The 15,499-nt window shown below is 41.4% G+C and overlaps 2 protein-coding genes across 4 annotated transcripts in view; one reads left to right on the forward strand and one right to left on the reverse strand.

The window, feature by feature from the left end:
- The window catches only part of sugt1 (SGT1 homolog, MIS12 kinetochore complex assembly cochaperone), a 44,362-nt gene extending 42,881 nt beyond the window's left edge, over positions 1–1,481 (forward strand). For all 3 annotated transcript variants that reach the window (XM_047367852.1, XM_047367853.1, XM_047367854.1), the window contains exon 13: positions 763–1,481. In XM_047367852.1, the coding sequence (XP_047223808.1) occupies positions 763–864 (102 nt within the window). In that variant the 3' untranslated portion in view covers positions 865–1,481. The remainder of the gene's footprint in view (positions 1–762) is intronic.
- A 920-nt stretch (positions 1,482–2,401) lies between these two features.
- LOC124869761 (leukocyte cell-derived chemotaxin 1-like) lies at positions 2,402–15,169 on the reverse strand. The gene is made up of 7 exons (XM_047367855.1): positions 15,042–15,169; positions 14,714–14,854; positions 11,931–12,071; positions 11,371–11,484; positions 5,076–5,226; positions 4,582–4,688; positions 2,402–4,035 (listed from the first exon to the last, which is right to left on the reverse strand). Exons 1-7 carry the CDS (start codon positions 15,111–15,113, stop codon positions 3,811–3,813), a joined length of 951 nt encoding a protein of 316 aa, XP_047223811.1. The 5' UTR covers positions 15,114–15,169; the 3' UTR covers positions 2,402–3,810.
- Positions 15,170–15,499: the final 330 nt, after the last annotated feature.

The following is a 15,499-nucleotide window of genomic DNA, read 5'->3' on the forward strand; positions in this document are numbered from 1 at the left end:
TCATGCTTGATAACTGTGCTTGGCAGACTTTTTGAAGATGTTTGGTCCACACTATCTGCAGAAGGAAAATACTCTAGTAGTCCTCTGGGTCCAGCAGGTAGGCCTTATGCAGAGTGTGGATGCTTTGCTATCTTCAGCAGTGGCTTTATAACTTGTTGATAAATTATCTGATTTCTCTGAAAACCTCTTTTCTTGCTGAGGGTCCTCTAATACTTACAAAACAGCCAAAATAATCAAACCTTTTTGCTTGAAGCAGTATGAAAATCTTCTACTTTGTAAAAAGCCTCAATACACAAAGACAGAAGCACAACTTCCTACAAACGTTCACAATAAGAGCTCTACACAAAATAACTGCTCCTTAAATTCCAAATATGAGTATTTTAAAGCCCGTAGAGCTGGATGTGGGCTGCAGTTAGTTGTCTATGACATCATTTATTAAAGGAATTTGTTAATTTTTTTACTTTTAGTGAGAAACCATCTTCATGCTGGGAGCACCATGAGTACTGTTATTAAAATAGGCACTGACATGTACATGTTAATGTTTATGTAATCACTAATTGGACTCATTGTAATATAAAATCGTCATCTGCAAAAATCACTTGTTTATTTCACTGGAATTTCTATCAGTCCTGAAACGTTTATAAACATTTATAAATCTAGAAATGATTTTGTTGATTTGAAGTTTGTCCTTTTCAAAATGTTAATGTTGTTACATCCCTGCTGCACTGTTGTGATGTTTTCCTGTTTCTCCTCCCTGGGCAGATGGAGTCTGGTGGAACAGTGCTAAGCACCAACTGGGGCGATGTAGGCATGAGGAAGGTGGATATGAAGCCACCAGATGACGTGGAGTTCAAGAAGTACTGAACATCTCTCTCGGTCCTTCATTCCAGCCTTTTTTTTATTTTTATTTTATATCGTCTGTCTTCACATTTACTCACGTGAGCTCCTTTGGGATTCCTCGCAGCTTGGCAGTCTGCACAGCTGCCTACTTCGCCTCTTTCCTCCAGGAAGTCTGGCATTCCCCTTTCACTCCACCAAAACAATAAGGGCCTACTTACCACAGAAACGTATCACTGGATCGGGATTGGGCGGGGGGGGGGTGAATAATCTGTTGAATGGATTGATTAGCTTTGTTTGGGTTTTTTTAAAGGCTGATGGACTCAAAAAGGGAAACAATTGTGTTCGGTAGACCTGAAATACATCGATTCAGCCTTCAGATGTGTTTTCTCAAAACAACCACAGCCTTTCTGTTTGGAAGCCTTTTTTACAGTTTGCCACATCCAGCACTGTGTAAAAATGTACACTTGGTTAGGATATGAACCAGCTCTAAATGAATCTGTTTCTTCTGTAAGGGGTCTGCACCAGTGTTTCTGCACCAGTGCTCGGCTTCTTGACTCGTCTGTCGATGGCTCAGCACCTGTCGTTCCCTCAGTGTGACTCAAGCTTCATTGTAAATAAACCATTTCTTGTTTTGGTTGTAATACCTTGTCTTGTGTTGTCTGTCTGTCTGGAACCTGTTTTGAACCGGATGGGAAGTCTCTGAATGTATCACTCAGACTCAAAGATGGCAGCATATTGGGACGGCGGGTGAGCCATGTGCTGCGATTATGTGCCGGCAGCGGTGAAATGTGGTATTACTGATATGAGAGCAGGCAGTTGAGATACGGCCGACACCTTGAGGACAGTGTTTACTTATTGCAGTGTGATTGGTATCGGGAAGGAAGAGCTACCCCCACACCCCCCAGGTTGTTTGGCCAAGGACGAGGATACAGCTGAAGATGTGGGAAGCTTTCTGTCCCACCACACACTGTATATGCAGCAGCTGTAACTGAGGGGGGTGTCCTACCAAGCCAGGAGAGCATTAATATGGATCAGCTTCCCTAACCACATCATCAAGCCTCTCACACTGAGTTAAGTGTTAAATTCATCACACAACGTTTCATCTCTCCTGATGATCAAACAGCCATTTGTGACTCTGGATGGAACTCTTAGCTCCGTGACACTTGCTTTTCTCTCTCTCTCTCACACACACACTCCTCCAGTATCCTTCACACGCACACAAAAACACACCGCCCCCCTCCTTACCCCCTACCCCTGCCCGAGGCAGCTCTGCGACATCAAAAGGAGCTAAGCGCTTTGCATCGTGGGTAAGATCTGGGAGCGTGACGGCTGCAGAGTCTTTAGTCTCATTAAAGAGTTCTAGATCCTCGACTCTCACATTAAAGAACTCTGGAAAACTTTCTGCTCGGGCCTTTGGAGCACCGACCAGATGAGACACTTCTCAGAAAGCGTTTGAGAGAATGAAAGGAGGCGTTGCTGAGAGAACGGCGATGCACGCAAGACGCATAATCAGATATGTATTTTGATCTATAAGAGAAAGAAGAGGCCTGAAACTTGGAAGTTTACCTAAAAAAAAAAAAGGTTTATTTCATGATATTGCACTTTGAGAAGTTCTGAGTGAAGATAAAACATTTAGATGAAAATTTAAAAGAGGAAAGGTACAGTACATTGTTTTCATTAAAGTATCTAATGAGGATGAAATTAAGATTTAAGAAGATTTAAGACATATTTCTTCTGCCCAGTGAAGTGAAGGGCCATTTACAGGGCCTTGCATAGGTAGTCATGTCCCTTGAACCTGTTCACATTTAGGACCTTGGGCAGTTCTAACATGGATATCTGTTGATGTAAGCTAGGGCTGAACAATACTAAGAAACAATGATATTGCAATATTATTCTGATGACTATTTTGTTTGCGATTGAGCCACAGAGGTCCCCTCTTCTCTTTCTGAGTGTTAGCCTCTTGGTCACCGGGATTTAAAGCAGCTGTGGACATAAAACACTGGAGGTCTGTTTGATTGGCCTAATATTTTTTGGCAAGCAAAAGAACCTGAAAGCTTATATTTAGCCAAATCTTGCATCTGTATTTGTTATTTACACGTATTGATATTGCAATGATTGCAAATCAATATATTATGCAATTCTAATCGAAACAATCTCGTGTAGCTCTGGCTGTACGTTTAGTGTCTGCCCTTTAGCTCTCCCCACTAACTATCCAGTTACCCTTTCTCTGCTGGAAAAAAAAGAAACATCCCCACAGCATGATGCTGCCACCACCATGTTAGGAGATTTCTAATTGCAAAGTCTTGCACTGGATTTTATTTCAGGGTATCAGAGTAAAAGGTGCCACTTTTTCTTGTAGCTGTGAAAAAAATGCGAAAGCCATATGTCATCCTTCCACTAATTTATGCGGTAATTTGTGCTGGTCTATCACATAAAAACCCAATGTAATACATTGGGTTTTTGATTGTATGGTGACAAAACTTCTCTAGATGTATATATCCTATTGTAAGGTTCTGTAAATTCCCTGACCACTACTGGAGTTCTTCATAGATGTTTATGTACAGAACTTTGGACGATGTAAGGACAATCAGCTCTAACAATACAAGCAATTCTATGCGTTTACTTGAAGGGATACCACCACCTCTGTTTCTTTGGTAGCATGTTTTGCTTTAGTTTAGAAGACCCCAGATTAGTAACTGGTGGATGTGTTTTATAAGGATAAAAAGATTTGCAGCCGCTGTGTTGCCTTTCAATGTTAGATCAGCTTTATATGCACTGAGAATTCACAAACGCAGCTACTAATGCAGTTCCTTTTGTACAAATATGCTTAGACTCATCTACCTATGGTAATTATTAACTCTCCCTCCTTTTTTATTATTTTTCCTTTGGTCTCACCACTTTTTGAACCCCATCCCTCACTCATTCCTCTGTCCTGGGCTCTACCATGTCTCAGGAGAATAAAGGGTTTCCTCACACCAGCCCCAGGATGCGGGCCACCCACCACTTGCAGGGCATGATAACTCTGCAGGCCACCCTGCAGCCTCTATAGTGGTACGGCCAAGGATAGTAGCCCCCGAGCGGCTCGCAGATCCTCTGGCAGTAAGTGTAGCTGCGACGGCACTCGTTGCAGCACACGCCCTGGTGGTCCAGTATGGGGTCGATGTCCATGGTGCCCTGCTCGCCCTCGAGTCCTCGCTGCAGAGAGTGAGAGGGAAGCAGTCAGACAGAGTGACTCGTTTCCCTAGTGGGCATGTTTAGCAGGGAAGAGATCTCATTTCAGCCCTGTTAAATACAGACTTTCAGATGGCAGGATTGGGAGGCAGGGAGATCACATGTGGGTTTTTCCAGTTTCAGTTCAGTCTGCCTGCAGTTGTCAGGGGTGGGATGAATGGGTAGAGGCTGCACTCTAAGCAGCTGTAAAGGAGGGGTATGTGTATGTGTATGTATGGGACTGTTTAGCAGGGCAGAGGGGCCGCAGAAGAGAAGTGAGGGGGGAGGTGTGGAATTATTCATACAGCTTCATTCCTGAAAGGAAAGCTTTAGACAACCGCGCAGAGAAAATGCAAACACTCAGATGTGCTGTGACGTGCCGGGCCCCTCCGCTATGACCCCAGCTTCTGCTGCGGCTCCTGCAGCAGCGAGAAAAGGCCTTCTCAGGTGGCCCCTCGTATCCGAACGGACAGCTCGGAACGCTCCGGCCGGATGTAAACACTGCGGAGGGAGCGGGAACTTGTGACTCACCTGATAGGGGTTGTCCGGGTTGAGCTCTGCCTCCACGTCCGTGTAGTCCTTCGTAGCAGCCGCCTGCCTGCGCTGGCGGGGGGCGGCTCTGCTCCCCCTCTGGCCGCCTACACACATCACAGTGTCAGTATCTGACATCGGACCAAATTTAGGAGCGGAGTGGCACTAATGTGGTATGGCTCCTCGTTGCGCAGCCGCTTCTCAGGCAGCGCTTTTGAAATCCTCACACGAAGTAGAATGAAAAATTGTGTTTTTAGAAGTAGGCCTATTGACCTCACTGCATGCTAAACATTCTACATTCAAAAACCGGATTCCTGCTTTTCTCATCAGCCTGTTCAGCCCGTGCTCTGCAGCTCAAACAGCTGCAACGCTAAATAGAAAATACTTCAGACCATTTAATCCATGTTATCCTTGTTCTGTTTAAACACTCTCCTCTTTTGTTTAAATCCTTTCAGTGTCAACTCTGAAATCTTTACAGAGAGCAGTGTGCTTACTGGGTGAGTATGTCGGACGGAGCCAGAAGATTGGTAGGTCTCCACACAGGTCCATGATCTTGCTGCTGAGGAAGGAGGAGTCAGACAGAGGCGGGCCTGCAGCCACCAAGATCAGATCGTCCTCGAATTTGGCTGGCATCACCTCCTCGTCCTGCAGGGAAGAATAAAGTGGAAGAAAACTCAGGCAAAGCTTACAAGAAAACACCCACAGTCTGCTGTAGGGGTAGCATCATATCAGTGTTTGTATGTTGTCCCTCGTCTTTAGATGACCCACACTTCACGTTCTCCAAGCCTACCAAGACACGGCCATCCACCTAAGCTGACAGGCTGAACAAGGAGAGTGTTATTCAGAGACGCAGTCAGGAGGCCTGTGTTAACTCTGGAGGAGCTGCAGAGATCCACAGCTCAAGTGGAAGAATCTGTTCACAGGACAGTTGTTATGTGTTTTCTCCACAAATCTGACCTTTATGGCAAGAAGTTGCAGTTTCCACACGTAGGGGACACCACACACATGTTGCATCTAAAGGCCAACATGCTGGACAAAAGCTGAAACTTTACATGACCCTAAACAGATCATTCCCGCTGTGATACACGGCGGTACCAGGATGACGCTGTGAGGATGTTTTTCTTCAGCAGGGAAAGAGAAGCTGGTCATGGTTAATGGGATAAGATGGATGGAGTTAAACACAGGGAGGACCCCAAGTTAGATGCTGAAAGACTTAAGACCCATCTCAGGTTCATTTTCCAGCAGGATGGTTATCCTAAACATCCAGGCAGAGCTATAATGGAATGGTTCAGATGAAGGCATATGCATGCATTAGAATGGCCCAGTCAAAGTCCGGACCTAAAACCAATAGAGAACTTGCTAAAAGGCTTGAAAATTGATGCTCACGTGTTCTCCATCCAATCTGACAGAGTTGGGCTTCTTTCTTCACATAACAGCTAAATTGAATTTTTGAATTTTTTATTTATTTTAGTTTAGGTGTTCATAGGTAAGCTCTACTTCTAATTAAGGGACATTTGAAGCCAGTTTTTTGCACAGGGTTTATTTAAATGTATCAAGTAAATGGGACTGAATAGAAATGCACACCTTACTTCACATATTTTCTAACACATGTATAATCTTTCCTTCTACTTCGCAGTTATGAACTGCATTTTGTTGGTCTATCACAAAATGTACCGTTAAAACACACTGAATTTTGTTCTTGTAACATAATAAAATGCGTGAAAATTTAAGGTGTATCACTACTTATTTTAAGGCACTCTAAAATAAAATCAAACTCAAGCAAACATGACAAAAAGAAAACAATTGTTCGCTTCTGGGGTTTTCTAAATCTTTTCACTCGCCTTTAAATAACCCACAGTCTCTGCATCCGGTCCAAGTCTAATCCTCATTATTGGTGCCCTATTAACGCTCCTTTTGGGAATATAAAATCAAGCCTGAAGGCAGTCAAGGCTGCAGTATGTAGATTCTCTTTCTACTGACATTTCTTTGCGTACACATAATGTCAGGTCTCATCAGCATCTGATGAGAAGAGGTTTAATGTCCTGAATGGACGAGAATTACTTAAAAAAAGCAAATGAAGTTTCTCTGCATAAATGTACGTGTTTTGAATCCACAGCCTGCAGGGAAGGGGGAAACTCTGTAGGGACGATCTTGCCTACAGGCTGCACTGCACCAGGCAAAGTCACGTTTTTCAGAAATTACTTTTTCTTTCCCAGCTTAAAATCATTTGCTGGAGGGACAAATAAAAGCAGGGGGTCCTTCTTCACTGCTCGTCTGACTGATAAGAGTTTATCTGACCTACTACTACTGGATCAAGCAGGGTGTGTGCGTGTGCTTTTTTTTTAAGCCATATTTGCCATCATTCTAAATTATAGCAAATGACCAGCCTGCAGCAACCATTATAACAACATCTCCATGTCTCCAAACACACAGAGACTCACACACACCCTGATGCTGCCACAAACACATGCAAACAATCATTTCTGAGGCAATAACACAAACACACACACGAGCACAAATGTGAAATAAATGATCGTTTATGAGGCAGACAGAAGCAATAAGAGCAGCCTTGCGTGATAATTAATTGTGTTGTTGTTGTGTTCACATGGGAGTGTTTATGCACATATACGTTGAATAAAAAGCTGTTGTGCTGATGTGGATTTATGTGGATGTGAGGCTTACCCAGAACTAAATGATTTTAATTATCAAACAGCCTCAATTGAGTAATCACATGCTGTGGTGTGTTTTGTGATAACAATCCTCACACATGCCATACATCCTCCTACTGTCTGTGACGAGCATGTGATTGTGTGTGTGTGTGTATTATCCTACCAAGCTGTCACAAGTCACCTGTGTGGTCCTGATACGTCACTTGCTCAAATTTCTGAGCACGCATTAGCAGTGATTAAAAAGTGCCAGTTGTGTAGAGCAATTATGTTAAGTATAGTGTTTTCATAAATACCTGTGAGGAGGTTTAGAATCTGTAATCAACATGGGTTACATTCATTAATCTTTTAAACTTCAATAACTCACACATATTAAGGTTTAAAATGTCCTAGCTGACCAAGTTGTCATTCACGTTTCAGTAAGAAGGCAAGGTCATGCCAACAAAAGACTGACATCATGTTATGTTGGGTTCATTTGGTCTCAGATGTCAGAGGGTCTAAGAGTGATCCATTGTCTGATTTCAGCAAATTCTAGTTGCAAGTCTAAAAAGATAGGTGTGTTGATTGTTTAGGTACTAACGACTATTAGCCATATTAGCCGTTACCAAATACTAGCCCATTTTACAGTCAATCACTAAAGAAAGGTGTCAGAAGGGCTAAATAAACAGTTTCTACCTGCCTTTTTTACTATGTTTAAAAAGTGCAGCAGTCATATAAGATACTAAACTAATGGTTGCCAGGCAACTAATGTCCAAGGGTGGTGTTATTGTTTCTGATTGAGATTTCAGAAAATCCACCTTTTGATGATGCAAGGAAAGCGCAGTTAGTTAGAAAATCACTAGAATTCTCTACTCGTTTTGGTTCTGACTACTATTAGCAAAACAAGCTAATGATGTATTTCTCTCCATTTTCTGCATTCAAGCACTAAAGAAATCCTCAGATTGTAAAGGTTAAAGAAGATACAAATTGTCAGTAGGAATGGTATATAATTTATGTCTGGACCTTCACAACATTTTTGAAGCTAGGTATCCATGTTGGGTGCTGAATTCGGGGTTCAGCACCCAACAGGTCAAAGTTCATATCATCTTAGACCCCTGCTTCATGTCTGTTTTGGCTTTGAAACCATGATAAGTGAGCTTTGGCCCATCACAAAGCATCATATACAGACTACGCTGTATGTAAACCAACAACTCCACATTATAAAATTAAGACCTACTCAGAAATTCTGTACAAAGGTTGCTTGTAGATACTTTAATCAAAACTGAGCTTACCAATGTAGGGAAAGTCTGTTTTTTAAATATTTAATTTTAGTTCAGCTCACTCTTATGACTAAACATGCCCTTGTAGCAGGCTTTAAACTTAAAACCGAAATCAAGTGTGTTTTTGTCCTAACCAGAATCCTTTCCTTAACCTCATCAAGTATTTCTAGAATAAATCTAAGCAGTTTACAGCTACAAAGGGTATAATGTTATATGCTGATTTCAAGGCTACGTCATGGTAGCCTTTTGTTTAACAGCTTTCTCGGGTACACTGCCATACAGATTAAAGTTCCTTTAAAGGAACAATTCAGATGTTAATGAAGGGGGTTCTGTTGAGAAACTATAACCAACAAATATCTTATCCACAGTAAAGAACTCTCTGAATGTGTTCAGGTGAATACAACAGTGATCAGTTTTATAGCTAATGGCTAATCAGGGCATAGACATGACAACAACAGATTTCTTTCTCAGCATTCTCCAAAAATGTTCTTACCATTCAAGAAGACTTTATTTTGTAAACCTTTAAACAACAGTGATGTTTGCATTAGATGGTTATTATTTACACAGCAGTTTATGTCTGTAACAGTTAAATGTAGCTACAGATTGTCTGTCTGGCCACACACACAGTTGGGGGCTTTTTGTTTTCTGAGGGTTCTGTACAGCTATTACCAATAGTATCTCTTTTATTTGTAGTAGACAGATTTTGTGTCAAACTGATGATAATGTTTTATCTGTGGGATACCACTACATGTCATTAGACATTAACCTTCTACACTTTCACAAGAAATACTTAAGTTTGTCATTGTATAAAAGCTGCTATAAAGTGACGTTAGTGGAGGCTGCTGGCTGTTTGAAGCCAGCTCGTCAACTGCGTTTGGTCAGTCTGCTGCGTCTGACTTGGGTAAAGCCAAGGCCACATCCTTCTTGTGCAGCGAACATCTTCACAGAGCTTCACCTGAAAAAATTCAAACTATTTCCTTATACTGCCAAGCTATCACGTCTCCTTTGACCGTTGCAATCAGACTTACCTCCATCCTAGCTTATCTGATACTAAATATGCTTATGAAAATTAATATTGTGTCCACCCAACTCAGAAATGGAATGATTTTGTGAAACCCTGAGCATCATTGGATGCCATTTTATTTTTAGGGCAAATTAAAATCTTTTGAAAATGGAAAATATTTTGTAGAACACATTAATCCTATTCTTTTTCTTTCATTTTCATAAACCTTCAGCAACTTTGCCCCAGGAGCACACCCTTAACTTCATCAAACATGGTTAAAAACAGTAAGCATTTTGGAGAAAAGAAAATATTCCAACCAAGAAAATTAGGAAACAGCGTGTCTTTCTTTTAATTGGACAAAAGTGGGGGACAGTTTTTTATGTTCTCCATACAGTGATTTATAGATCCCTTTCCCACCCCAAAAACTACTACTTTGTTTAACTAAAGTGTAGCTGAAATGAATTTTAATTAGGAATGGCACAGCATTGCATGGAGACAACTATTACTCTCCACCTCAACATTGGACTCTTTATAACTTTATTATTATTCTTCCATCTGCATTACTATGGCCCGAACTGTAAGGTGCACACCCACAATATCTATATCAAAACGTGCGGCTCGGACTCGAGATGGATGATATTACTTTTATTGCCGTTTCGAGTTACCGTGGCGATGTAATTAAGAAAAAAGCATGCCCCAAAAACCCTACAGAAATGAATGGAGTCAGGGAAGGAAGGAATCATCAAAATTTACTGGGGATGGCTGTCACTCACGGTTTGAAAATGTTTCAAATACTATATACGGATTTCATACAGCGCCGATTTGTTCGGACCCTTTTTTCCTGATTCAAACCTATGCAGACTCAGGGGGAGACAATCAAGTGCAGCTGTTCTCTCACACACAGACACACACGCGCGTGCTGACAGCCTGGGAGCCATCTCCATAGCAACAGAACTCTGCCTCTGCTGACAGCCTGGGAGCCATCTCCATAGCAACAGAACTCTGCCTCTGCTGATAGAGGAGAAGGCCTCAGCTTGGCTCTTCAAGGTCAAACTGACAGATACTGTACAGATTAACACACTTCAGTTCACTACATTTCACTACAGTTTTATGCCTCAGCAAAGGATTCATAATGATCCTAACTACCCAAGCAGCTCAAAGCAGCAGTGGAAAACAGGATTTATGAGTCATACTTCAAGCTAAGTGTACCAGCTGCTGTTTAAAATCAGAGCCATCTTCATATACTTGTCAGATACTGAATACATAAGCTCTTTCAAGTGGCTCTACAACAGAGCTCCACCCTTTCAGTCATAAGGACTTTCAAAATAAAAGCTTACAATTGCTGTAGTTACTATATTTAAAGCTGATAAAATGGTACATAGAAAGCAGGTTCTATATAACTAATGGAACTAACCCAGACTGGAAAGGATAACTATGCTGGACTTTCAAAATAAGACCTAAACATACTCTACAAAATAAAAGCCTTCATATTTCACTGGTTGCATTAGTTTAAATAAAAATAGGATTCATAATCAGGTGGAGGAATTACAGAAAGAACTTTCCGTCTCTTGAACAATGGCTGAGAAGCATTTTGTATGTAGAGATCATGCAGAAACTGGGGAGACATTTCAGTAAATATCTCTCCTTAAATAGTTTATTATTACTGCACGATGGATAAAACATGTCAAAAATGGTCAGCACGTAGATGGTGCATCACCTGTTTTTGATGAAGAAAAAATTTTCAAAATCTATTGAAGTGCTTTAGTGTTTGTCAGATTTTAATTAGTTGCAGGATAAAGAGCTACTGCAAGATGCAAGTTAATCTGCAAATGCACAAAAAACATAAAGAAAATCATCTCACCAGTTCAAATGGTGCTGAGTCCTTGTTCAGAGGCTCCACATCAGGGAGCTGGGCTTTAACCTGGGTCTTAATGTAGCACTTGTCTCCTCCTGAAAACCGGATCCCTGTAATTCCCTTAAAAAATTAGAACGCATGGTGTTAAATTAATAAAGCTTTTATTTATATATTTTCACTTCATCTTTGTTGTCTTACTCAAGATCTGATGCATTTGTGCACAACTTCAAATCGAGAGGATCAAAGGGACACTGTGATTAAAGGTCAGAATTTTAATATTCAAAGCCTTCATCTTCTGCTTCACATCTCTGATTAGCCTGATTGGGGCTCTTTAATTAAAGGTCAAAAACCACCATTCTGGATTTGCCGGAAATTAGGGGGACGATGCATCTTGACACTGATTTTTCCCAAGGGGATCCAATGCCTACTTGTTCTTCATTTCTCCACTGGGTTGATGAGCCAATTTGCCCCTCAAGGGGCTTTTATTTTTCCAACCAGTCTCACTGATTCCTCTGACACACCCAACAGCCAAGTGAAATGTTGCAATCACTTCCGATCAAACTCACAATCTCGAAGTCATGGACCTCCAGTGCCTCGTCCGCCCCACTGCCCGTGCTGAACCTCTCCATGTTGTTGGCAGAGTCGATCTCCATCGAGCCCTCCTCCACTTTGCCATTGATGCTCATGGTGTAGTGGACATTGTAGACCTGTGGACACACACACACACACGCAAGCCTTTTCTAGGTTTTGTCACATCGCAAGAGCAAACTTTGATGTGGTTTATTAGGATTGTATGTGATAGACCAGCACAAATTAATGCATAGTGCAGGGAAAGTGATAGAGGCTTGTTGTTTAAATAAAGATTTGTATTGTATGGCATGTTAAATTGAAGGCCTGAGACATGCACTGAAATAGTCTCAGGAGCGGTGGAAAGGATAAGGTTGAAGGAAAAGAACATTCACTTTAAAGAGAGTTAATTCAACGTGTGTTCATGTTTATTTAAATTTTACTAAATGTTATAAACCTAAGAGCTTCGGAATCATAAACATTGTATTTGGAGAATCTCGAGAGTGCAGTCTGTGTAATAGAAGGTTATTTGTTCAGTCTTCAGTCAAAAGTCTTGCTCAAATTATGCACAGGTTTGCAACAAGCAAACATGTGAAAGCAGGTTCTCTGCTCCAATGAGACTGACATATAACATTGCACACCGCCCACAACCACAGGCATCGTCAAACCTGGAGATTCTGGCCCTGCATGTTTTTTTTTAAAGCCTGGGATCTCATAAAGTAAAGAGTCTGTATCAAGCCCCTAAAATATTCCATTGTCTTTCTTTTAAAAAAGAAGCTCAGTTCTCCACTATATCATACAATCAGTGGCATTTTCACCAAATCTGGCACTATGTACTTTGTGGTAATTAGGTTACATGTTGCGCTGTGGTAGTTCAAGTACATCCATACAGTGTGACCGTTCACCATGTTTCTCAGTTCAGTATTCAGTATCCGCCCCCCACCTGCCAGAAACGCACACACACCCCTCATTGTCTCATTATGCTGATCTGAAACATTCGTCAAATTGATGATAATGCTTTTTTTTTTCTTGCATTCATTCAATAGCCCAGCATATAGAAGGATAACTGGTATACCATGTCCTTCATTATTTTAATATGACATTACTTCAAATGTATGTTGCCATCAAAATTTCTGGGCTAGGTTAAACCCCAGTGTTTTAGGACCTTACCAAAGCCACTGCCCTCAACACACCATCCCCAAGGTGAAGCATGGTGAGGGTAGCATCATGCTGTGGGGATGCTTTTATTCAAAAGAAAGAGGATCAGAGTTGATGGAAATATGGAAATATTGATGGAGCTAAAAACAAGGCAGTTCTGGAAAAGAAAACCTGTTAAAACTTGGGACTGGGATGGAGGGTCTCCTTCCAGCAGAACAATGAACCAAAAACATACAAGCAGAACTAACTGAGAATCCGAGGTAAGACTTGAAACTTGATGTTCACAGATGCTCTACATCTGACTGAGCTTGAGCTGGTTTGCAAAAAAAGACTGGGCAAAAATTTGATGTACAAAGATGTACAAAGTTAATAGAGACGTACCCCAAAAAACCACCAGCTGCCCCAGCAGCGAATGTGCTTCTACCTATTCCATTTTTATTTGTAAAACATTTTGGAAATCACTACTTTTTCTCTCACAATGATGTACTATTTTTAAGTTGATCTGTCACAAAAAGCTTTTAAAATATACATTGAATTGTGTCATTGTAACATAACAAAATGTGAAAAAGTTCAAGAAATATGAATACTTTGATGGCTCTGTAGCCTACTTACACAGTTTCAGACTGGCATGTAAGGTATGAGGGTCCTGAGAGGAAACCCAACCAGCTCCAATGTTTGTTTTTGTGCTCTCACCCAGTCTCACCCGAGACTTTTCCAGAAATGTTCCATATTTGTTTTCTTAAATACTCAAAGACACACATTCAAACCTGGTTTAATTTGTCCTTCCAGCTCTCTTGTATCATGTTATTTCCTCTCTACAGACCCTGTCTCATACAGGCAGAAAACGTGCGTGGCAACTCCATTTTACCACTCATGTTTTCCCCCTCTTGCCCCCGGAGCATCAGCTGGACCAGTGAGGGTGAGGGGGCCCCTTGTCCCATTCCTTTCCACCTCATTGCACCCTTTCAGCACAACGGCTCCATTCACCAAGCTTTGCCTCGCACTCTTCCACAGATAGGAGGCGGTTGATTTACACTTCACTGTTTGCTTACACAGCAAAAAATAAATCTACAAAATAATAATAATAATAATAATAATAAAAAACCCTCCATCTGCTTTGGTCTGCTAGGATTTTAATTCAAACTTGTCACAAATTCTAACACTGATGACTAATGCTCTTTTTTCCTTCTTCATTTTGAGTGCATTCAACAAACAACTTTTTAAACTGACATTTTCTTCAAAGAGAGCAGTTTTTCTTTTATTTTTAATAACATATGTAACAAAGTGAGGGGTTTGGTGAATTTGAGCTCTGTTAAACTGGTACTAGCTGATTAGTCATATCTCTCCTTTTTAGTCTGCACTTTAATGAAGCCACAGCAACCAAAGTACACTTGGATAAAATCCTGAAACAGAGACACAACGCATAAAAGAGACTGTGCCCTTTAATAATAATGAACAAGTTTGAATATGCATATAATAAAGCTTTTATGCATCAAATAAACCAGAATATCTCATCAGAGGCTCTGTTTTACTGTCTTCTCGCAGTCTCTTGTTGAAGTTCATTTTTTGCAGCAGGTTATGAACTGCTCCTACACCAAGAGGTAGTGTGAAATGTCACTCTTACATGTTTTTCATTGTGGTTCCAAAAGTAGAAAGCCCCAGCGGCTCCCAGCAGCAGCAGGACAGCTCCGGTTATGAGCACAGCGATCCCGGCCTTCAGGAAGCGTCCGGTGGAGGCTGGTTTCACCACCACGGCGGAGTGAGCCTGAACGGTTCAACACAGCAACCCCCCAAAAAAATATGAGAACATGGCTGCAGACTGGTTTTATGTTCAATTAACAGGTAAACTAGTCATCTTTTTGCTTTTGCCCCTGACTGGTCCCCAAGGATGCATATGCTGCTTCTAGCAGCCTGGACCTGAAGGTGCACCCCGTTGGTCTGAAGCAACTCACCAGAGGCATGAACTGATGTAGGTCCTCTGGTTCTGCCGTTGCGATGGGTACTTTCTCTAAGCTCCTGGCCATGACTGGAGCCAAACAGACAAATACCTTTTTAAGCCCCAGTTCACCAACTCCCCCCACTCTTTCTCTCTCTCACTTTTCTCACTTTCCCAGAAAAGGAGGAGGAGGAGGAGGAAGGGCACTTCTCAGTCACACTTTACTTCTAAGCCCAAACTGAGTGTTTTCAGCTCTTATAACTTTTAATAAAAAAGGTAAAGTTTAGGTTGTAACTTCAAGCTGATTATCAGTCAGAGAAGGCACTAATGTGACTCAGAGGTTTTATGCTTTCTTCCAGAAAAATCATTAACCATTTCTCCCTTTGAAGATTCCATAGGCTGCTCATGCAACTTACATGAGTTTGATCCTGCTCGGATCCTCAGGATTTCATATCATTAGGCTTTATGACAACC

This window comes from Girardinichthys multiradiatus, chromosome 6 (assembly GCF_021462225.1).
Source record: "Girardinichthys multiradiatus isolate DD_20200921_A chromosome 6, DD_fGirMul_XY1, whole genome shotgun sequence".
Lineage (NCBI taxonomy): Eukaryota > Metazoa > Chordata > Actinopteri > Cyprinodontiformes > Goodeidae > Girardinichthys > Girardinichthys multiradiatus.

What these genes read in the sequence shown, in the direction of transcription:
- LOC124869761 (XM_047367855.1), bottom strand. Translation starts at nt 15,113, where the DNA reads ATGGCCAGGAGCTTAGAGAAAGTACCCATCGCAACGGCAGAACCAGAG. An exon ending in GGAACCACAATGAAAAACAT is followed by an intron (nt 12,072 to 14,713) that starts GTAAGAGTGACA and finishes GTGTGTCCACAG; the next exon opens with GTCTACAATGTCCACTACAC. An exon ending in AGGTCCATGACTTCGAGATT is followed by an intron (nt 11,485 to 11,930) that starts GTGAGTTTGATC and finishes TAATTTTTTAAG; the next exon opens with GGAATTACAGGGATCCGGTT.